The sequence below is a fragment of the Dipteris shenzhenensis genome, chromosome 30 (assembly GCF_047967505.1).
Source record: "Dipteris shenzhenensis isolate YYH24624 ecotype China chromosome 30, Dip_SZ_1.0, whole genome shotgun sequence".
NCBI lineage: Eukaryota > Viridiplantae > Streptophyta > Polypodiopsida > Gleicheniales > Dipteridaceae > Dipteris > Dipteris shenzhenensis.
The window spans coordinates 19164136-19188556 of NC_141625.1; the positions used below are offsets into that span (position 1 = coordinate 19164136).

General features: G+C 45.8%; 1 protein-coding gene across 2 annotated transcripts in view; it reads right to left on the reverse strand.

Moving 5' to 3' along the window:
- Positions 1-336: 336 nt before the first annotated feature.
- LOC147881806 (uncharacterized) overlaps positions 337-24421 on the reverse strand; it is a 29649-nt gene continuing 5564 nt past the window's right edge. The window contains exons 2-8 of one of the 2 annotated variants that reach the window (XM_087401335.1): positions 13269-13634; positions 12870-13135; positions 12485-12629; positions 11277-11651; positions 10740-10871; positions 3336-3464; positions 337-3165 (exon numbers count right to left, since the gene is read on the reverse strand). In XM_087401335.1, coding sequence (XP_087257461.1) covers positions 724-3165; positions 3336-3464; positions 10740-10871; positions 11277-11651; positions 12485-12629; positions 12870-13135; positions 13269-13634 — 3855 coding nt within the window. In that variant the 3' untranslated portion in view covers positions 337-723. The remainder of the gene's footprint in view (positions 3166-3335; positions 3465-10739; positions 10872-11276; positions 11652-12484; positions 12630-12869; positions 13136-13268; positions 13635-24421) is intronic. The other variant, XM_087401336.1, reaches the window with a different exon arrangement.

Genomic DNA, 24421 nt, shown 5'->3' on the forward strand with positions numbered 1-24421 from the left:
TTTATCCTGTTGGCAGAAATGTTCGCGTAGTTGGAAATGTGTGGATTTATCCCCTGGTATGCTTTACAAACAGAGCATTGGCTTAGGGCAGCTATGTTGAAAAACACACTTGTGCACATCCGTACTTGCATATCTTGCAAGGCCTGAAAAGGAATGTGCAAATGTACACCTTTGCGCATGCTTGCCAATGCTTGCCATCAAATAATTGATGCAGCTTAACAGGGTATTTACTAGAAAGCTCAAGAAAGACATATTTCATTGAGAAATCCATCTCAGCCAACATAAATTATTCACACCCACAAAACACAGGCTGTGATCAAGAAGCACAATATTCTTAGCAGGAAGAGCTCAACAAATGGCAAACATGAAAGCAGGCCAATAGCGCTTCCAATACTTACATAAGGCATCAGCTTACCAGTATACAACTGGATTATTCCGTTCTGAAAATTCAGATGTATATTCTAAATCGTTTGTTTTACTTCATGGACAGTAAGCAGCTATCTCTTTATGTCTGGATTTGAAATTTAATACACCCATCTTTGGGAAGATTTGATATCACAAGGAAACTTTGCTAATGAATGATAGACAAACTACACTGACCAGGTAAAAGGTAACTTCAGAGAATTGTACAGGCCCCTTTCACTCGAAGAGCCATAAATAATCATATGAGCACACCTACACTCGAAGTACTATTGAGAAAGCCACCTACTTCTTCCGTTCGTTCTAGAAAATACCAAACATATTACTACGAGTTGCTGCAAACAAGCTGTACTCTTCCACTGGAAAATTCGTTTTTGATATCCCGACAGCTTCCTGTTGCATCGGCTTACACCGCATCTTTGAAAGCCTAAGTTTTTCACTTGAAGATTCAGCCCTTGAGACAGAGACCAATGGCTCTTGCTCATCTTCAACAACTCTTGCAACGCCTCCAAAATGGAATAAGGAGAATTCCGAAGTATCCTCTAGTTTTGAGGTTAAAGTCTGCGCTGTGTCTGTTGAATGCTCAACAAATTGCTCCTTAACCTGTCCTTCATCGGGATAAGACTGCCCAGGATTAGCACCTATTTCAGTGACATCGGTGATAGCTTCATCCTTAGAAGTAGCATGCCGATCCCTTTGTTTCTTAAAGTTTGAATCCACTGGAATAGGCAGGCAGCTCAAACCAAAGACAGGCTGCAAAGGTTCAAAGGCAGTTGGCAGTGGAAGTAAAGCAGTTGGCACCCCGAAACCACTTGGGTTGCTGGCTAGCATCAAGCTCCCAGGATGAGGAAATGGCAGGAGACCAGGATTTGGCACTGATGCGCACTGTCCCTGTATCCAAGAGTACCCAAAAGGTTGTGGAGGGTGCAGCGGCAGTAGGGATGCTGGTAATAGTGGGAATTGCACTGAAAAATTCATCTGGCAGGACTGTTGTGACACATCAATTGGTGGAGTTTCTGTGTTGATTCCCATTTGGTTCAGCCCATGACCATGCATGTGCCCATGCGGGTAAGGCAATAGATCAGAAGAGCTCAGATAAGAGTGACAGGAAGGAGGAGGAAAATTTCCTGAGCATATAACCGCATGAGAATCACAGGAATATTCTGGGGCACCTGCCGGTATATCTGTTTTATCAAAAACTCCATTCCTACAATGCTCCTCTTCTTTGAAAGAGCCTTGCAATTCACATGGAAGAAAGGGAAATAGTTCATCTGTCACAACCATTTGTGAAGGAAAGCTTGCCTCCAAAGTGCTTTCAGTTGTTATACTGTCAGAAGTAACACTATCAGTGGTATCAGTGACACATGATGTTGCTGAGGAGGGGCTCAAATCCTCATCAAGATTTCCTCCTGGAGGAAGGTCCCCCAATATGCAAGTTGCTTCTTCATTACTAAAAGATTTCAGCTGTACTGCTGGAATCCCAGAAGATGCTATTGTCTCCACAGAACACCCAGAATGTGTCAAATCAGTATGCAATTTTTTTCTTGCAAAGTTACTGACAGAATCATCTGAATGGAAAACTAGATCCTGTTGACCTGCGCCTGCAAGATGTGAATGGGTCACTGACGTTGAGAGGTCCTTCTGAGGTCTACATTCCATTAAATTAGTCTGCACTGAAGATGACTTTATCTCTTCTTTGGTTACAGCTGAGATCACAGGAGAAACCTCATCAGATATTACTATTCCAGAAGAATTCTCTGCATGATCTATATGATGCTGATCAGGTTCCCCTCTTTTCACTCCACCACCTGATGTCAATGTCTTGTCTTTCATGATTTTCCAGTTATACTGCAGGGACCCAGGCAGAAAATTATCCAGCCTATACACCTGTTTAGAAACTCCTACCCTCGCATTCTCCCTTTCACACTTTTTTATTATAAAAGAATCCTTCCCAGCCGAGCCTGTATCATTTTGCATATTCTTGAGACAGACACCATTCTTGAGATGTGGAGATACATGCTGCTGATGGTTGTGCCTTTGTTGGGACCGTCGGGTCCAGCCTTCGATCCACTGTGGCCCAGAATTTCTGTCGGATTTGTAAGACCCTTTATTATGTCTCGGAGGGCGTGGGAGAAATTTATCTGTCACCTGCCTTGAAGGATCGCATATCGATTTCACAAAGCTTCTTGAAATTCCTTCTGATTCATAGGCCATGAGAGAGCTTCTCCTTGACAATCGACGAGAAACTGTCTCCATAAAGGGACCTTTTCTAATCTTTGACCTTCTCCTTGCTGCCTTTGATTGTTCTACAATAAAAATGTCATTGCTATCCAGAGCACTTATTGTGTCATCAACATCATCCATAGAGACAGAAGGGTCAAGATCTTCTGTAGTTCCATTGTCTACATCACCACCATCAGCAGATGATCGTGCATCCATTCTGTCAGGTGATGATGGTTGACCCATCGAATCATGAAACATGCCATCGGCCCTACAGGAATCTTTTGTTTGATCATCAGAGCAGACACCTTCATTTCCAATCGTTGAACAAACAGGTCCACTGCCACAGTCGACTCCAACACTACAAGTTAGCCTTGTATTTCTCTTGTCTTCTTCTTTGTCACGCTCTCTGCCTTTCAACTTTTCTTTCCTCCTCAACTTCTTTTCCTTCTCTTTAAGTCGCTTCCTTTCCCTCCTCTGCTCTTCTTCTCGCTTCTCATGTTCTTCCTCCTCAAGAAGTTTATTCTATTAGACCCAAGACGACCAATCATTGTCAAATTTAGCATCGAGAACAGAGATTTACAAGTATCAAAACCTACATACTTTTATGAAGCAATGCAGTTGCATGGATGATCATCAGCAGCACTACCGTATCTCAAATGAGTCTAAGTAAGATTCTATCCAAATGAGCACACCTGTTTCTCCAAAGTGCTTATTTCTTTGCAAGCCACATGAATGCGTTCTTCCAATAGGCTAAGAGCAAGACAAACAAATATAGTGTGAGCATTCTGTCTGGCAGTTCCCTCTCGAAAGGCTTTTTCAACCTGCCATAACAAAACCGATTGAATCTCTTAGCATCAGCTGATATGTTTCCAAATCATTATACAGATAATAAAGTATGGGAACTTAAAATCAACAGTAGATGAATGTCATCAGTCAGGACTGGACAATCTTTACCATCAATCAAACTCTACCATGAGCCACATTGTCAATGACAGTCAACAGTAGATGAATGTCATCAGTCAGGACTGGACAATCTTTACCATCAATCAAACTCTACCATGAGACACATTGTCAATGACAGATACTACAATTACTCATCAGCAGAACAGGGAAACCAACCAACAACACATCATTGTAACCCTGCTGTGACAAGACATTGTCACACCCTCCTAATGGTGTTATCCCTGAGATAGGTCGACTGCCAACTCCCGGATTTAAAAGAATACAACCAGACATGAATTCATGTAATAGCAGGTCAGCCAGTGCACTATCAAGTAGCAGAAAGGGAGTCTCCTCACCAAATTCCCTCACATCTGCACCACTGGCACCTCAGTTTTTATATGAGCAAAAGTCCAGGCAAAAAGTGTCTCAAGGCACAGAATGGAGACAAACACTTAGTAAAAAACAAAATATGGGAACAAAAGAAGGATAAAAAGAATCCTCTCAAGAAGAGTCTCTAGCAAGCTGCAAAAAACATTAAATAATAGGATTTGGTGAAATCCTTGGCTTTACTTTTATTGTAAGACTCAACTATCCGCACAAAATACACACACCCAGCCACGTGTGTGCAAAAGCTGCAATATATTTTTGACTCTTTTGAGTGTGCTCAGTGTGTATGTGTGTATCGGAGAGCTCTTTTCACAGAGAGAGAATCTGGAGATAATTATTTATGTTTGATATATAATTAATATAAAATACAATTTTTTAACCCGTTTCTAGACGAAACACCTGGCAAAACCCAGAAACGTTTGTAGAAACGTTTTGCGAAACACGTTTCTTGAACGTTTCTTGTGACACTGATGAGAATCGTTAACTGGTTGCAAACCTTGCAAAATGGAGGATGGCTTGAAACAGACCCTGAGAGCATGGTAACTAGAGGAGCCCAGGCTGGTCATTCATTATGAGAGGGACAGCTAGAGGATGTTGGTACCTGGATTGCTCAAGTTCAAAGGCTAGAATGCGCCTCAAGGTGGTGGTGCCATCTGGGATGGACCTGTGTACCAAGGTGGTTTGCTTGTGAAGAACCAGGCCTAGCAAAGTAGGAGCCACTAGATGAAATCAACGAATCGAGATCGACACCAGATTGTTCCATAGGGTTTCAAGCCAATGGAGCATCTTCATCGACGAGGGTCAAGCGTCGATGAGAGGGGGTATTGTAAAAGTCACCTCCCCATCTATAAGCCCCCATACGAGGAGAGCGCACGGGAGGTGGACTAAGGATTAGGGCTGCCACATGGGCAGCATGTTTGCTGCCATGTGGGCATCATACACATAGAGAAAAGCAGGAAGAGGGAGCTGCCACATGGGCAGCTCCTATTCTGCCATGTGGGCAGCAAGCTCACAAAAAAATAAGGAAGCATGGGCTGCCACATGGGCAGCACATGGGCCTGCCATGCGGGTAGCACAATGAAGGTCATACCTGGCAAATCTGGAGCTCCGTGGTGGACTGCAATAGGCCGGAATGAACACGTGGCAGTAGGGCTCATGTGGGAGCAAGTCTGCACAGATTTAGTGTGACGACATCAGCAGCAGCAGCCAGGAACAGTACGGACCTGTACAGACCAGAAGGGCAGGCTGTACGGACCTGCAGCAGTAGATCCAGGGCCTGGAACAAGTCAAGGTACAGTGCGGAACAGCAGCAGCAAGCAGGCACCTATTTGGAGGTGGCTTTGGACCTGGTGTAGGGCCTAGAACTGGTCAGATTTAGGGCAGGACCTCTTGGGCCAGTGGCAGCCTCCCATGTGGCCAGCCTCGCTGGTCGGTTTACAGACCAGGGCCAATCGATGGGGGCAGACTGGTGGGTCAGCTGTTTTGAGGCCTACTCATCGGCCAGTTTTGGAGGCCTTCAGGGCCTAAAAAAGGGAGCCATTGCGGCTCATATCGCATCCATTGTAAGCTGCCTTCAGGAGCAGAATGAAGCGGCGGAGCAGCAAGGCTTGGGGCCTACATTCAGGAAGACCAAGAGGAGCTGTGTACTGCAGACAGAGCTTGAGGAAGGGCGTTACCCTTGGCTGTGTAGAGTCCAGACAGAGCTTGAGGAAGGGCTTTACCTTGGCTGTCTTGCAGGGCAGCAAGATACAGGGATCACCCCCACTAGAGCAGCAGATGTCCAGCAGATTGGACCATCAGATCAGCAAGAGTAGGGCCTACATCCAGGAGGTCTACAAGAGGCTGAAGAGCTGCAGACAAAGCTGAGAGGAGGCCGCACACCTAGGCTGACAGTTAGGGCAGCAAGTGCCAAGGTGCAGGGGTCAAGTCACTGTGACTAAGTCTAAAGAAGCTCAACAAGGAGCATGCGGCCTCAGGGATATAGAAGTGCCAAGGAGATAGTAGGACAACTTTTGGTAAGGACAGAGGACCATGGTTTGGTAGGACTCAAGACTCTTTTGTATTGTGTCCTTTTGTGGACGGAAATATATACTTCGTTGGTTCTATATCTCTCTTGGATAATTGTCTATTTGCTGGCTTACACACACACACATGTATGTTGAGTACACATAAGGAAATAAGTTTTGGATTCTGTAGTTAAACACTTCTGCGTGAATTGCGGGGCCCATCTATCAGTCTTCCGCTGCATAAGGTACCCTCTGTTGAGGCAAGCAATAATAGATGAGGCTGTCAAGTCCTGCAATTCTTCCCCCCCTACTTCTCAATTAATTTATACTGTCAAAGATTTGGTTTAAAATGAAGTACAGACAGCCAAGTGAGAGGTCACTGTAGAGGTTGAAGCAAAGGTGAATAAAACTGATTATCAAGAAGAAATCAAAGAACATGAAGCCAGATGGGACAATGCACTAAAAATCAGAATTGGGGGGCTTCCAAACGGATGGTACAAGGTGGACGATTCCTTTGATGATACTTTAGCACAGGTTCAAGCAGCTTTGCCTAACATTGATTGGACAGTAGATGAAGATGATAAGCCAGACAATCCTAATGAAGAAGGTGAAGCTAGAGTGGTCAATATTGGTTATCGGAGAGGGTATATACCTAGATGAATCCAGGAACATTCCCAAACTCATCCTCTAAAAACACAACATAGTGCAGTTTCAATCTCACGAGAGTCACTCATAAGATTGAAAACCATAAACTCCATCACGCATAGCAGGGACTAGCTACTATGACTTCCCCACTGACGTCATCAGCGCCCAACAGTGGGTGTAGACCATAGTATAAAAGTATGCTCTCACACATACAAATCCACATACCCACACATACTTGAGCATCCATTTATAGAAAGTCTTCGTACTAAGTTTCTGTCGGCACTCCGGAGGTGAAGGGCAAACTCAGCCATGACGAAGGCTAGCACTAAAGGAGAAGGCTAATCAAAAAGTAGTCCAAATCTCTTCATTCAAGCTACAACTGCTTGTGAAGTCTAAATGATTTCATTTTAGTCTCTCCCAAACGAGCATCTAAATCTAAATCTAGTTGATAGGGCAACGAACCATTTAAGATAGAAAGAATTATCGCAATACCAGCAAGCCGCAACTTGGACAAAAACTTCACAAGGTGAAGTTTGCATGTCCGCTAATATGGCAGAAGCATATACCTAGATAAATCCAGGAGCATTCCTCTAAAAACACAACATAGTGCAGTTTCAATCTCACGAGAGTCACTCATAAGATTGAAAACCATAAACTCCATCACGCATAGCAGGGACTAGCTGCTATGACATCCCCACTGATGTCATCAACTCCCAACAGTGGGTGTAGACCATAGTATAAAAGTATGCTCTCACACATACAAATCCACATACCCACACATACTTGAGCATCCATTTATACAAAGTCTTTGTACTGAGTTTCTGTCGGCACTCCGAAGGTGAAGGGCAAACTCAGCCATGACGAAGGCTAGCACTAAAGGAGAAGGCTAATCAAAAAGTAGTCCAAATCTCTTCATTCAAGCTACAATTGCTTGTGAAGTCTAAACGATTTCATTTTAGTCTCTCCCAAACGAGATATACTGTAATTTCATTTAATTCACGAGATATACGGCTTAAAGTCCTCAGACAATCTTACAAGTTGAAAGGAACTAAACTATGGATAGCCGAGTAACTTACAAGAGCCCAGCTGAAAGATAAAGCAGCGGAATTAGCTAAGGTTAAAGCTGCCAGGAAAGATGCAAAGTAGGCAGTTTACCGTGGTGGAATAGCACTTATCAACGAGTTTAAATCCAAACCAAAAGAGACTCAATCGTAAAATGATGTATGGCCAATGATATATATGGTCTTAGAACATAGTCTAGGTACTCTAAATAAATGGAGTTGCTTCTACGCTCCTTGGGAGCTGCCATGTGCCCTCCCTAAGCTGATGTACTGCATGGTTTTCTCTATTGTCTCATAGACCTCTGGTCTCCCGTGGACATTAATAGACTCTCTCTCTCTCTCTCTCTCTCTCTCTCTCTCCATCTGATTCCAACAATTGGTATCAGAGCCAGGTTTGAGAAGACTTGTGACAGGTCCTAATATTTGCAATGACGAAAGGCTCTGGCGATTCAAGACGATTAGCGTCAGAAATTGGATCTGTGTATTTGCATGTGAGGCAAACTTTGCACGTGAGGTCATCGTCAAGAAGCAATACTATCAAAAACTTCTATGCGCACGCTGTGACGATTCGTCAGGTGTTATCGCCGTCTGTTAACTCTCTATTCCAGCCACGTAATAATTGGTGGCAGAGTACAATGGAAGGCTTGAAGTTTCATGCACCTGCGAATTCGGGCGTATAGCATGGCAAAGATAGCTCGCGGAAGATCTCCAAGGTTCAACCTTATCACAGCGCCCACTGCCTAGAGCTATCAGAGGACCAAGAAGCAATTGAAGGAGCGTGCTGGCTATTGATATCCTTGTAGACGTGTGTGGACGATTCCTCCAACAGTAGATGCGACGACCCATTCCGTCAAAACGCCGCCATATTCTTCCTGCACCAACTTGCTGTTTGGAAGGCTATATTTCGCTGTCTGCATGCCACTTTAGTTTCTCTCCGTACACGAAGTTTCTACTGCTATTGTCATCAGCTGTTCGTACATAGCAAGGAGCATAACTGACTATTATCATCTTCAATAAATATTATGGCACGCCTATCTCTTTTACAGCAGCTGAAGAGTTTTCTGGAAAAGGATTCCCCAACATGGCAAACAAAGATGCAATTGATTCTTATGAGGGAAGGTCTGTGGGAGTTAGTTTCTGGTGATAACAAACCACCCTCTTCAAGTCATGCTGAATATAAAACTTGGAAGCAGAAAAATCAAAAGGCGATTGCTATCATCGGGCTTGGTTTGGCTTACACTCTTATTCATCATGTGGACTTCAAGTTAACTGCAAATCAGATCTGGGACAATCTCGAAGGCATTTTTTCTAACAAATTACTATTTCTAAAGTGTTTCTAAAGCTTAAGTTTTATGATCTGAAAATGGCTGAAACAGATGAATTCAGTGACCATATCGCTACTATGTATTCCCTTATTACTCAGCTAGCAGGCCTTCAATGTGAACCGGATGATAAAGACAAAATGGCAGTTCTCATGAGGAGCATGTGGGATATTTCACGCTTTGAATCTACTCTTGAAATACTTCGTGTGGCTAGTACTACTTCTGAAGATATGGTTGGCTTACTTCTTGAGAAAGACTGTCGCAATAAGGATGAGAAGGACAAGCACACCATCTCCCTTGATAAAGCTTTGACCTCTTCATCGCAGTGGAAGACAGGAAAGAAGATTCAGTACTGCTTTTGCAAGCGTCTTGGCCATAAAGAAGCCTTTTGCTTCAAGAAGGAAGAACAAGAACAACACGTGCAACATGCTAATCTCATCAGAGTTCACAAACCACTTGAAGACCCAGCACCAGAAGCCGACATATCTGCTGCAATTGTGGAAGATCACCTCGACCCCAAGTTCGAGGATGTGTGGGCTTTGTAGATTTTGTTGAGTCGGGTACTCTGCCTGGGTAGTCCCCCATAAATGATTGTATTTTTTTGTTGTGTCAGTCTCAGTTTTAGGCATTTGAATTATCTTGTACCCAGTTCTGAGTAAGGGGGAGAGACAGAGTGATATATTCAGCCACAGGTCGCAAGCTGATTGGGAGATATGCTATCAACGGGAGGTGTTGGATAGTAGTATCTGCTGTCATCTCTTTGGTGTATTGGGTCTCACCACCTTTGCTCCGAAGGGGGGTATGTTGGATAAGTTGGAGCCTCAGGTGTGTGTGTGTGTGACTAATGTTGTATGTGACTAAGGTTCTAAGGTTAGCGTGTCAGTGTGAAGGTACTTAATGGTAGGGGTCAAGAGTCACTTGACCTTGAGTGACTTTAGGAGATGAGGTGTCATTCGCTTGCGTGTGATTGGTTAGTAGACATAAGAGAAGGTTGCCCTCGACCTAAAAAATGAGGGTGCTGTAATCGGTTAATTCACCACGCATGAATACGAATTCATTTTGCCTCGCATCTCTCTCTCTCTCTCTCTCTCTCTCTCTCTCCCCCCCCCAACCATCTGATTCCAACAACAACAGACCCTAATTTCCAATCTCTCTATGGGGTCCTACCATGGAGAGTCAAGTATGCTTATTTCACGTAACATGGTTGGCCAAATTGCTCCTTTCCACAATAGAGTCAGCTTTGCTACCTAAATACCAAAACCGATGAGCTTGCTACACTTCCCTGTTTATAATAACAAATAAGCTAAAATATCTCACCCATCCATTCCCAAGATGATCTGCTACCATGTGTAGAGTGTGAGGCATCCATGGCCAAGCCTATGACAGCAACAGACTATATCACATGGGATATGTAACTTGTAGGTTCTCCAAGAGGTAGGCCTCAGTATACCTTGCTAGCATACATGCTTACATATAGGAGTATACCTTAGCAGCAGGGCATTCATGGGAAATGCTACTATCAACAGCAGGTATTCAACTGTTGTGAGTCAGCTTCTAATGGCATTGCATGTCAAAATTAGTTACAGAAAGACCTCTAGAAATGTTGGCATGCAGGCAATGAGACACATCTACTCATGAAAGCCAGTGTTATTCTTAAACTTTGCATAAAAAATACAAGCACAAAGAGGATATAACCTCCCTCTTGTGATTCAGGGGGTTAAGGAGTTTCTTACCTGCTCCTTGAATATGACAGTTGCTGCATCCAGAAGGAAGTCCCGTGCCAGTTCAGGACTCTTTGCATGTTTCTGGAAGCGAGACCCTTCACTTTCAGGTTCACTTCCATCCTTGTCCATGCTCTCATCATCCTGATCACCAGCACCTCGTTAGTACAATATATGACTGTATTTTCACCTGGCTTGTGCTAGAATTGAGCATCAGTCCATCAACAGTGTAGATATACTGATGGCGTAGTGAGCATGAGGCAGCCATACAAACAGAGACATATCTACCATACCATTGAGATAGATCAATGTATGCCAAGTGAGAAGCAAACTTGAGGCAACCATATAAACAAAACCTGTGTATCATCATCTGATAATACAGGCTTCCGGCATCACCATTAATTTGTTCTCATTGAGAATTAATTTCTATTGTGTATATTCAGGAAAGCCAAAGATGAGACAGCTTTGTTTCTCAATGCATATCCATCATATGCTATCAAAGCAATCAACTTACAAAGTTACAGCTACAGAAACAGCTTATCAGCGCACCTCTTCTTCTTCAGCTTCTTCAGCATGCTCAAAAAAACGTTTGATGCCCTCTCCTTTGGTTATTGTCACATAACCATCTCCAACGATAAGTCGGCGATGCACACATTGTCGTCCTCTCAGGGCATGTGCCTTCACCGAGACCTCTGTACACCGTCCATCACGCTTCCAAGCCCTCAGGGTTATATAAAATGCAGAGACATGTCCTAAATCAAGCCCATCAACCCTGGCACCTTCTGAGAGTCCAACATCTTCAAAGCCCAGGATATCAGAGTGGCCTTCTGCTGAACCTAATCCCCACTCAAAGTGCTGATAAATGCTACCTATGTCTCCTCCAAAACACTCTCTCCAGTTGACATGCACAGATGTATCTGAAACCTGGAACTCGGAAACAATATAGACTTGTAAGCTAAACTGTTACAGTTTATAAGCAAACTTGTCATCCATCAATCAACTTCAGATGAAAGGAAATTCAGCTGTACATATTTCAATCGGATAGTTCAAAAGTAAAGAACAACCCCATAAATGGACATCAAGAATATGAATTTGAGCATCTGAAAATTTTCTGAAAAAGGACTCCCAGTCACTTTTATTCCTCGTGCATCAATATTGCAGATCACCTATGTATGGACTTAAAAGGAAATAGGAAACAAATGCCCTCTTATTGTCCTTACAATACCCTAAACAACTGATAATCTCAAAAAAAATCATCCTGTCTCCTCCTCCCATTCGATATTTGAACTTGCAGAGCTTAAGGTAATGTATCCTGGATCCCCCTTCATCTGTAAAATACCATAATCACACTCAACTCCACTCTAAAAATGTCATATCTGCTGCTTCAAAAGCTCAACTCTGTACACACCCACTAACTCAGGTCCCATTAAAAACCTATCTCGACAATTCTGCTTGTCTAAAGCTAATCAGATCTCCTAACCTGAACCTAATCTTTTAATAAATATAAAGCAATACCTATTTAGAAAAGCAAGACTATTTACAAGCATTAGAAAGAGTCGATTAGCATATGTCATCAGAGACAGATTTGAGATATGTATTAACGTAAGGAGACAAAAAGCGCAAGAAATAAGGTCAAAGATCATCAGTGGTTATGTAAGCATTCATCAGCAAAGCTAGACGCGAAATACCCAGTTCTGCAATATATATTAAGCAACGCAAACCAAAATGCTAAAAAGCCCATTGCCAAAGACAAGCACCTCATAGCGAAATGAGGTGTCTGCAGTACAAAACCATCGTGTACACCTTGGCTCTTTACGAGTACGTTTCAGCTCCTTCATCTCCTTAAACTCCCTCAAAACATTGCGCCGGCAATCCTTGCAAAATCGCTTACTGTCAAACCTGCTATAGCACAGTGCTTCAATTTGAGGTTTTATTTTGAAGAGAAAAAATTACTCATAAGAGGGCAACCCCTATAAAATGGAGCAAGCAACCAAATAATCTGCATATTGAGAAAGCGAAGCCCCTCCCAACTACCGATATGTTCTCTCCATATATATATATATATATATAATGACGAAGTCAATTATGCCAGCTCAAGCCTCGTACACATGCATATGCAAGAACTCATTCTTGGAAAACTACCTGAACATAAGCCTCTCAATAAAATCTTCTTCTTTCATCCGCAGCAAGGATCTCCTTGTTTCCTCTCCCAGTGCTGACCAGAAGTCAACCAGAGCATCACACGAGAGCCTCGCTGTGTGGAGAGCACATGTCTCTTTGAGACTGTGTCCTCTACCAGAAACAGAATTGCCACTTCCTTGGCTAATCCAGCCTCGCCCTCCACCACCACAGGCATCTGGATAAAGAAGTTCACGTTCCCGCTCCCTTGCACGGGCACTATCAAAAACCTGGGAGGACATGCTGTATACATTAATGAAAATGACTAACAACCTTCAAAAAAAATCATTTGAAGAATGTAGGAGATGAAACTACAGCTGAAGATGAAAAATAAACAGCCAAGATGGATACGGCTAAGCATACATTCTGAAGCACTTCAAGGGGTTGTCCATCCAAAAAGCAGTCGAGAAGAGTCAACATACTATCACGTGTTGCTGTTAACCCACCCCAGGGGTGCACTGATGGATCCCTCACATCATCTTGAACACTAGCACCTGTCGTTTCGCCTCTTCTCTCACAATTTGCTTTGTTGCATCCAGCAGCACAATTATAATGACATGAAAAGCATCCCCGAAGGCTCTTACCATGGAGAATGATCTGAGAAAAACCTTCAAGTAAAAGGCCATTACATCGTGAGCAGTACAGATTCTTGCGTACTTGCTCAAACAAGGCTTGTTTATCAATCCGCAATAAGTCATGCCGGGAAGATGAGCTGAGTTCACTCCAAAACTGCACGAATTATTCCTCATGTCAATAAGAACATTCTGGACAAGTCAACCCAATAACATTGAAATCTATTCCAACTGTTCAACTAGCTATAAGAAAATGCTGAAGGCATCACTAAACGGAAAACCTTAGATCTTGAGCCCTGGAAAGCCTAGAGTGCAGTACTCATTTCAAGACACATAAATCCTCAACAAGCAGCATATCAAAAGCACTCAAAGACACTAAAAGTTCACAAGGCTTCCCACAACAAGCTTCTTACAGCTATGAAAATTGCAACGAGAGCTTTGAGCTTCATATCAACTCAACACACTAATTAGTCATAGATAGGATGTCTCTGTATACCAGAACCACACTTTCAAGATATATTGATAGTGAGCTACCGCTAGCAGACCAAAAGAACTCAAACAGTTTATACAATTGAGTGGCACTATACAAGAAGTCAGCCACGTCACCAACAAGAAGTTGCATTACCTTTATTGCGGCACCAATATGGACAAAAGATTTCGCTTCTGAGGATGGTTCTCAAGCCAACAGGAGAGTGGTACTGAATGCTTGTATAGGCAATGGGTTGTTCAATTCTACTGTTTTTGAGATTCTGCTCATAAAAGTTGTGGTCCTTTCCAATGCAATGATGTGCTGCTTAGCTGCTGGTGTTTTCAATTGATGTTTTCCTGGCCTCCCCATGGGCAAGAGTCGTACACCTTTTTCTCTTTAGACTTTGAGAATAGAGCCTGTTCAGCAGTCTTTGCACCATATTTCTGACATATACCTGGAATCCATTGTCACGGTATATGACTGCTTTATATGTGGATTTCACCAGCGTATCTTCAAATTTTCTGCAAATTACTGTCTCTTGCTCTGCGAATCGCTTATTATATGCTATAATAGTATGAAGAAAATTCTCATTCTCCTATTGCAGGCTTGCTCTTAATGATCAAATGATTCAGGGATCAAGTCCAAGAAGATGACTTGACCAACAACCGCATCTCTCTCTCTTCCTGTACAGCGTCGAGGCCCCTTCCATCCCGCTTACATATCACGAGGTGAACCAGGTCATCCAAGAGGATCTCTTACAGCTATACACACATTTAGGACTTGGTTAGCAACTTCTACAAAGACCACTACCTGCGGATTACATACGATGGCTTCATCGATCCACCAGGATACACACGAATCCACCTCCCCCACTCCTTGGGGATATCGATTGGACAGTTCCGTGTCTCATCACACTGCCTTCAGTTTGAGAGCGGTCGGACAGAGGGCATACCCACTACCCAGAGAGGGCCGCGTCTGCACTTTATACGATCATCGGAAGATCGAGTCAAAGGAGCACTTCGCTTTCAGATGCCCCATGTACTATGAGATCAAAAGTCGCTATAGCTGCCTCTTCAGAGATGGCTTCGGGCCCCTATCCAACCTCCTCTCCTACCCAAATCAGAGATGCCTAGCAGCTTTCATTCATGCGGCGGAGACATTGGTCCGGGCACATAGGCAAAATCAGGGTACACAACCAAACTCCTCGCAGAGCTCGATCACAGAGTTTTTCCAGCCAGATAGCACCGACCAGTAGGACTTACGAAGATGACGAGCACACGAACCTGAGCTAGAGATACAACAGACTCGACATGGGACTGAGGGACATATCATTTTAGGAGAACTTCCCTCCATGCTCACTAGACCGGACTCCGGAGGCACGACCCAAAGGAGTAAAAGTGGCACTTCTCCGCCATAGGGCCATTGCTAGGAGACCACAGCGGACCACACAACCGCCAACATCCCATCACAGGTTTTATGCCAGCCTCACATGGCGACAACCCCCTTTCTCGGAGAGTTTCTCTCTCTCTCTATGTATTGGTGCCGTTATGAACATGATTATGGACTTTTCATCCTTTTTGTACTCATCATGGGTGGGTGTTGATGCCCGCTTAGCAGCTCCACCTCTTAGATCATTGAATCAGGTTTCTTTTAGCCTTTGGCATCCGGAAGACTTTAAATAAAATCTCTCTCGCGCGCGCATAGGAAAGCTTATGCACCAACTGGCAACAAGGCCAATGGTTATCAGATTTCAAATTGCAGTGGACAGATCTACCTTCATAGGCATGTCAGCAACACTAACGGGACTGGACATACCTATATGATGATCTCACACTCCTGAAGCAAAAGCGTAGAAGGGACGGATGATTCGAGTGATGGTAACAAGACAAGAAGGGAATGGGCTGCATATAGAGACAGTGGAATGGGCTGCATATAGAGACAGTGAGGTGATCATCCGAGACAAAGGAAAGAGTATAGAGAGATAAAACAGCACATGATAGTGTCGAGCCTATGGGACAGAGGTATAAAACAAATTGTGAATGGTTTCGTGGGACTATACGGTACCCTTTGGTCTGATCTAGGGGTGTTATCAAAGACCTACACGAATAGAGAATGTGCAGGCTGCATTACGCTGACTCCATAATAGGAGAGCGAAGCACCACGAAGCGCTACGTACGGAGCACTTCACACATGGACAGGAGGTCTTGACCCCAATCCTCGCACATATGTTCAACCATTCTGTGTGCAACAGCTTCCCCCTTCTTGGAGTACCACCACATAGTACCAATACAAGCAGCAGCAGTTCCACACATTGCATTGTTGGCAGGCCCCATGTGCACTCAAAGCTGCCCACATGGCAGCCCTCCAAACTGTCCATATGGCCCTGCTGCTGCGGGTCATGAAATCTTTCTCCAACTAAAACACAGTTTCAATATTCAATTCGCAGCAAATCTGAGCACTTAGAACTGCAAAAACATTTCGATCACTGGATGGAAACATTTTGATTACTGGATGGAACTTGAATCACAATAGAGAGAGAGAGAGAGAGAGAGAGAGAGAGAGAGAGAGAGGGATTAGCATCCTCGGGAGGCCTCATGGCCCTATCGGACGAAGTATATCAAGCAAAAAATAACTCATGCAAGCCTTGAAGGGCTGAAGCAAAGGGCGCGCTAGGGCCCTTCCTAAGTATTGTACTATGCTAAACAGCTCAAAGAGCTCTAACAAAACTTAAAAACAAACTGAAGCTGAAAGCTGAGACTCAGGAGCCGAAACCTGGCACCGTAGTGGCTCTCCGGTGGGCTGCGAGAATATCCTGGATCTGCGTCTGTCAAGTTGTCTCATGCTGTGGCAGGGGATGTGGTCTCCTCAATCTCTAGATCCGATGGGCTATATCAAGAGTGATGCCTTGTCTCTGGCGGTCCCCTTTGAGGAAAGCGCTCAATCTATGGATCCGATGGGCTATATCAAGAGTGATGCCTCGTCTCTGGCGGTCCCCTTTGAGGAAAGCGGATATAGGCCTAACCTCGATCGTGCGTGCTATGGCTACTCCCCGTGTCGTGTGTGTGGTCTCTGCGTCCCTTGCTTGATAGTTTCGTATCAGCTCACTCTGCTGCCCTCATATCAGCTAACTCCTCCTCCACCCCACTATGTCCTAGAGCTGACTCAAATGCATAGAAATCTGTGACATGCCTCTATGCTCGATCTACGTGTGGCACTGTCACCTATTGCTGCTCTCTGATCTATCGTAGTATTGTCTCTCTGTGTCGTCGCATCTCAAGCAGATAGAGCCCAATGCAGACTTGGTCATGGAAATGCATTAGTCACGAGAGCGGACCAATGCCGTCCCCCTCTTGGAAGAGGCAGTGGAAGCACACCCGGATCTCATAGTAGGTTGGGCAAGTGCATAGAAAATGCCCCTCTGTCTCGACCTCCCCCAACATGCATACCCTACAAATCCGTTGCTCTCTGGGTATCCATGCCGCTCTCCATGCTTCAATCCTCAACTCGTGTGACGAAAACCGCATCTGCCCAATGGCAATCCTCAGTGCATGTGAGACTCCTCTGTCCTCGAGGTGCTGTGGTCCGATGATGAGTCCATCCTCCAATACTCTCCAAAAGTGATACGGTTAATCTCATCTCGTGGAACCAACTCAGGCGGTGCATCCATGTTGTATCAAAACAAGGGAAGTTGGTCCATCTAGATACCGTGACTGGCAAACCATGTGAATATGCGTGTATACCATACCGTATCAACCCCGCACGCTATTAGTCGCATTGATGACTCTAATGCCAACCTCAGTAATCTCCAGTCGGATAGGGCCCAAACTCAGTGGAGGAATTGTGCGATCAACTTGGAGGGGTGTCGTGGCGAACTCCGCATGTACTATCTAATGAGGAACTGAGGGCTTACTCTGAATCATCCTAGACCCCATAGTCACCTGTAGCCATTCAAATCTCCTCCACTATGCCACCGCAAGATTATTCCCCAAAAAGGTGTTGCATACATGGCAGTGGGAAACTCCTGGTGCCCCCCCCACGTCCGAGACATATGGAGATCTAGCCGTATGATACGGTTAATCTCATCTCGTGGAACCAACTCAGGCGGTGCATCCATGTTGTATCAAAACAAGGGAAGTTGGTCCATCTAGATACCGTGACTGGCAAACCATGTGAATATGCGTGTATACCATACCGTATCAACCCCGCACGCTATTAGTCGCATTGATGACTCTAATGCCAACCTCAGTAATCTCCAGTCGGATAGGGCCCAAACTCAGTGGAGGAATTGTGCGATCAACTTGGAGGGGTGTCGTGGCGAACTCCGCATGTACTATCTAATGAGGAACTCAGGGCTTACTCTGAATCATCCTAGACCCCATAGTCACCTATAGCCATTCAAATCTCCTCCACTATGCCACCGCAAGATTATTCCCCAAAAAGGTGTTGCATACATGGCAGTCGACCTCACTAGGATGTCGAAAAGGAAACCCTTCATCGATGGATCCTGGAAGTGCGCCTAAAGCACTGACTCTCTAGATGGGACAAGGCACCTCGCTCTCGTGTGGGTCGTGCTCTAGCTGCATGTGTCATCATAAAAACTGGCCCTATGAATACTACCCCCAAGTATGTGTAGGATTGCACTATCTCCACTGGCCAATCTCAGTAAGTGAACCTCTGTCTCTATGATATGAGGACTATGTCGTCTGCATATAGTAGTATCTGTATCATCAGGTCAGCCAATAGTGATCCCTCGCATTCGAGGCAGGCTATAAAAGATGTGATCTCATCAATGTGGAGCCGAAAGAGAGTTGATGAGAGAGGGCATCCCTACTTCAACTCGATCATGCTCTCAACCCAATCCGATAGACCTTTTGGGGCAAGAACTCTCCCTCTGACGGACTCTTATAGGCTCATCACTCCTTAGATCATAATCTGCATCTCTTGTAGCCTTCTAATCAGGCGGGATCATGGAACAATGTCGAAGGCCTTCCGAAAGTCTAAAAAACAAGCATAGACTTTCTGACATCTCAACCTCACCTCTAAGAGAGAGAGAGAGAGAGAGAGAGAGACACACACACACACACTAGGGGCCAGAAATAAGGGCTGCCTCCCCCCCCGAAGGTCTTTATTGGAATAAAAACTGTTACAAAGCTTGCGCACAGGTGAGCATGTGTTGGAAAGGTCGCCTCCCCATCTATAAGCCCCCATATGAGGAGAGCATGGGGGGGGTGGACCTAGGGTTTGAGTGTCTGCCACATGGGCATCTGATTGGATGCCATGAGGACAAGAGCCAGAAGGGATTGAGTGATAAGATGGGCCTGCCACATGGACAGCATCTTGGCTGTCATGTGGGCAGCACATCTAGAGCTGTTATGAGCAGATCAGAGGGTCAGAATAGTGCAGAAGCATGGCAGATCTGTACGGATTACAGACGCCTGCTGTATGGCTGGTTTCAGGGACATGTACGGAGCTCGGGCAAGAGCCCTAGAGCTGGAACAAGCCTGGAGCAGAGGCAAGATAGTCTGGGACAGATTGCGATGGATCTAGGACATGGAGGCGCACTGTTTGCAGCAGGTTTGGTGGGGCTCGACCCTGAATATATAGGAGGGCATCTGCCCTTGATTGGAGGGCTAAAGGCCCTAGAAGTGTGGGCCCAAAAGGCCCTAGGTTGTGAGCCCTTATAGGCTGGACCAGCCACAGACTGGTCGGCCAGTTTGCTGCAGGCTGGTCGGTATTTTTGCCAGCCCCTTGGGGCCTATAAAAGGAGAGGCACTTGCCTCATTTCATTATCACTTGCAGCAGCAAACAGCCAGCAGATAGGAGCAGCAAAGGAGCTTCCCTTGGGCCTATGTTCAGGAGGTGAAGGGAGCACAAGGAGCTGCACACTAAGAGCTGAGAGCGCTGCCCACCTAGGCTGGTGCAAAGACAGCAAGGTGGAAGGGATCTGGACGGATAGTCTACAGAAGCTCGAGGTGGATCATGCGGACTGGAGTCTAGAGATAACTGGCTGATAGGAGAAGGACCTTGTGGTAAGATCAGAGGACCACACCATTGGTGGGACTCTGGATCTATATCTTTTGTACTGTGTCCATAGTTTTGGACGGAAATATATTTTGGTGGTTTCTCTATCTGGCTGGTTCATTGTCTATTGATGAGTCTGCACATCTAATCTATGTGACGCACATTAAGCAAAGAAGTTTGTGATTCCACACCCCACACGCACAATGTGTGAGCTCCTGGGCATTACTATGAGTCTTCCGCTGTGCATACCCTCTGTTGGGTAATTTCTAACAGCATGAATCCGATACAACTTGGATTCTCCATCCATTGGCCTACATCGAGCCCGCGTGCTCCACCTCGAGCGTCTGTAGACTTTCTGTCCGGAATGATCCTATCCAGCTTGCTGCCTAGAGATCAACCTAGGTGGGCAACCCTTCAAGCTCCATCTGCAGCTTCTAGGTCTCTTGGTCCTCCAAAGTATAGGCTCCAAGATGGGTGGAAGACTGCTCCTGCTGCTTGTGTGAAGGTTGCTCCAGAGATTGTGAAATGAGGGCCTGGAGGCCCTCCTTTTATAGCCCCCAAGGGCTGCTGACTAGAACCGACCAGTCATGCCAAATCTGGCCGACCTGGTCTGTAAAAGCCGGCTGGGTTGGCTGGTCCAACCAGCCCTATAAAAGGGCCTTTGGCAGGCCCTTTTGGGCTGCTGCCTTTGCCCCTTCCTGCGCCTCTTGCAGGCCCATGTACTGCTGCTCCAGGTCCCCCATGCAGGCGCATATTGGCCCTGCTCATGCTGCTACCAGTGTTCCTCTGCCAGCCACATGTGCTGCTTTCTGAAGGCGCCTTTTCCAACCCGTACATGTCTGCTTTGCAGCGCTGCAGCCCCTTTAGCCTCCTTTTCTTTGCTGTGAGGTGTTGCCCATGTAGCAATCCCCTCTCCAAGCTTTTTTCCCTCTGGGCACATGCCCTAGGTCTCCCTCCCCCACGCTCTCCTCATATGGGGGCATATGGGGAGGTGACCTTTCCAACACCCCCTCTCACTGACACATCTCGGTCCACTGCCAACACGTCGATGACGATGTTCCAGTAACTCCCTGGTCATAGTCCTCTAAAACATTTCGATGTCAAAATCTTTTCTTGGGTTTTCATCCAATGGCTCCTACTCCACCAAGTCTGGTTCCACTTCCTCACACCATCCTGGCACACATGTCCATCTCTGGTAGCACCTCCTAGTGCCACCACCTTCAGTCACATTCCCACCTTCGAACTTGAGCAATCCAAACGCCACGATCTTTTAGTTATCCCCCTCATAATGATGAACAACCTGGAGTCTTCCAAGCATCATGCTCTGAGGGTCTGTTTCAACCCGTCCTTCCTTTGGCAAGGCCCGCAACACATGAATATCTTCAGATAACCTGCACCACAAACTCTCACTGAGCTCTCAAGCAGGTACTCTTGTGGCTTCAGTACACCTTGTCCATCACCTTCCAGCAATCTGCGTCCGAGATTTGAAGAAGCACCCACACTTCCCCTTTTGCCTTCGAAGAAGGCCAATTCCTTCCAATCTCGCATTACTTGAGACAAATAAAGAGCAGAGTCTCTCCAAAGCATGCTATAAAGGCTCAAATTTAGATCATCAAGTACATACCATATCATCATATTGCCTTTGTGCTTGCTCTGAAAGCAAACCATGCACCTCATCAAGACACATACCAATAGCCTGTGAATCATGTACTATCCCCTTCTAAAGTACAGCATCCATCTGAACATGAAACCCAAAGGCACTCCATGGAATCCAGCCTCGTGTCAGTATCAACAGCCACGCACCTGGAAGATACCAACCACTCCATGCTGTCCGTCACCTTCACAAAGGTCTCTGACTCCTCGTTGACCCACATCTCAATGTCAGACATCATCAATGTGGTTTCTAGGTCGACATATTTGACCTCAGTAACGCACGAAGATGTTACCAAGAACAGCTCTTCGATCACCACATTTGCTTTGGCTTTCGTGTCACCCTCTGAATCTGAGTCAGACTCCTTCCTCTTGTTTTTCCACCACCATGGGAGTCCCCGACCATGGCATAGAGGGAGCATGGCGTGTTGGGAGAGATCCCAACCGAGAGCAGCCCCTAGTCATTCGCTTTAGAGATTCACATGCTCGACTAGCGACACTCCGACGCCCCGAGCCTCTCTACGAGAGCATCCCACCCTGTCCATGGACGAGGATTTGACACCACTACAGATTGAGCAACGAGTTCTTTTGCAGCAGCGGGATGTTGCCCGCAAGGAGGGGAAATGGACCGTGGTCCGAGATGGTAGGTTGTTGACCGGCACCCGTCGGGCTCCCACCCACAGGGCCTATGAGACTCAGGTTTCCGAGACCCTAGACTGCACCATTTGGAACTGTAATGGTACCTTATGGTCAGACCCAAGGAACTTCTCAGAGTCCTATACAAGATGAGACATAGTCTTTTACACAGAGACACACCAGAGCCAGAGCGTCCACTACCAATAGTCAGTGGCTACACATGGGAGTCAGCCTTCAGGGATGAGACGAGGGATACAGGAGGAGTCCGAGGATCAGGCAGGGTCACAGTATTGTACAGGTCTTCCCTCGTTGGAGCCATCTCCATTGAGAGGAAGGACGAACACTCCCGATTCATGTGGATCCGAATCCAACGCACAGACACCCATGACCTTTTCATAGCAATATGCTACTTCCCGCCAGACACATCCCACTTCGCTAGAGTGGCACGAGAGGAGGGTGAGACATCGCCATATGCACCCTTGCATCAGGATATCCCAGACCTTTCAATCCGCGGGGAAGTTCTCCTCGTTGGGGACTTCAACGCCACGACGAGGACCTCATCGGACCGACACAGGCCTGTTACACCATATGGACATGCGCTCCTTGATATGGGCGAGATGCATGATCTCATCATCTACAACGGGCTCAACCTATGGCCCTCCTCAGGTGGTTTTACTTGCTTCCCACACCGGGGGGGGCACTAGTGTAGTAGATTACATCATGGGATCCCCTACCTTCACTTCATGTATCACCGACTTCACCGTGGCACCACTCCCTCCAGGAGCTCATCACACATACCTATTCTTCACTATCGCCACCCCACGCTTAGCCACACCACACACACCACATAGGAAGCACGACACCTACCACAACATACACTTTGATCACAGCCTCTCACCGGCCTACTCTGGACGCCTAAACAGACTCCTAACCTACATCCATCACATACCACTCATAGAGGACCGTGCTGTCCTGATTAGTCACACACTCCACGAGACTGCCCTCCAAATCTTTCCCCACACCACACGGTCCACTAGACCACCACCTCTTGAATCTGTATCCCGCAACAATTGGTACGATGTGGAGTGCAAGGCTTTATCGTCGACAGCTCCGATTTGAAACCAGATGTCACCTCCCGAACACACCAGACACGGTACACAAGTACCGACGTCTCATACGTCGGAAGAAGCAAGCATTTCTTCGTCGAAATGAGGAGCTGCTGCTGCACATCTTGTATAGCAGCAACTCTAAGGATTTTTTGTGGAGATTCCTTGAGCTTAGGTCCCCATCACCCCTCACCGACACGAGAGTCTGGCACACGTATGCACACCATCTTTATGGTGTCCCACACCAGCCCACTTCAGATCTCATACACACACCTCGGTGGTGGTAAGATCAAAGGACCACGCTCTGGTGGGACTTTGGATCTCTCTTTCTTTTGTATTGTGTCCATAGCTTTGGTTGGAAATATATATTCTTTTGGTAGCTTCTATATCTGGCTGGATCATCGTCTATTGATGAGTCTGCACATCTATTTGATGCACATAAGAAGTTTGTGATTCCACTCCCCACACGGATTGTGTGAGTTCCTGGGCTATTCTATCAGTCTTCCGCTGTGCGTACACTCTGTTGGTCGATTTCTAACAACATGATCAACATGAAAAATTTGGGATACACAAAAGTGGCAAAAAATTTGTAGACAACTGCATCAAAAAAAATTGAAGACAAAATTTAATCGTTCCATACTTGCAAAGCGGACTCTTTGCCACGAAAGTCCAAATGACTTCTTTGATAAATGAGGACCATGCTAAAAAACATATTTACAGTTGAACCTCTGAGCCCATATCAGTCTGTGCCAGCCAAATGCTTACCGGAGGTCAAACAAAGAGGCCTTTGCACTTTCCTGCTCAATATGGCAAGGCTCCCCCCCCCCCCCCTCCCCTCTCTCTCTCTCTCTCTCTGTCTCTCTGGCACAGGCACTGCTACAATGTCAGGCAACGGGACTCACTAGGTCCGCGGCTCCTGATCTGTCTAGAGGAGGAGATATTGGACTCGAAGTTTACAGATGACAGAGAGTCTAGAGGGAGTCCAAGGATCCCTAAAGAGATATTGCTTGACCTCCAGGGCTAGGATAAACTGGCCAAATCAATTGACTTCCTCACAGCGGT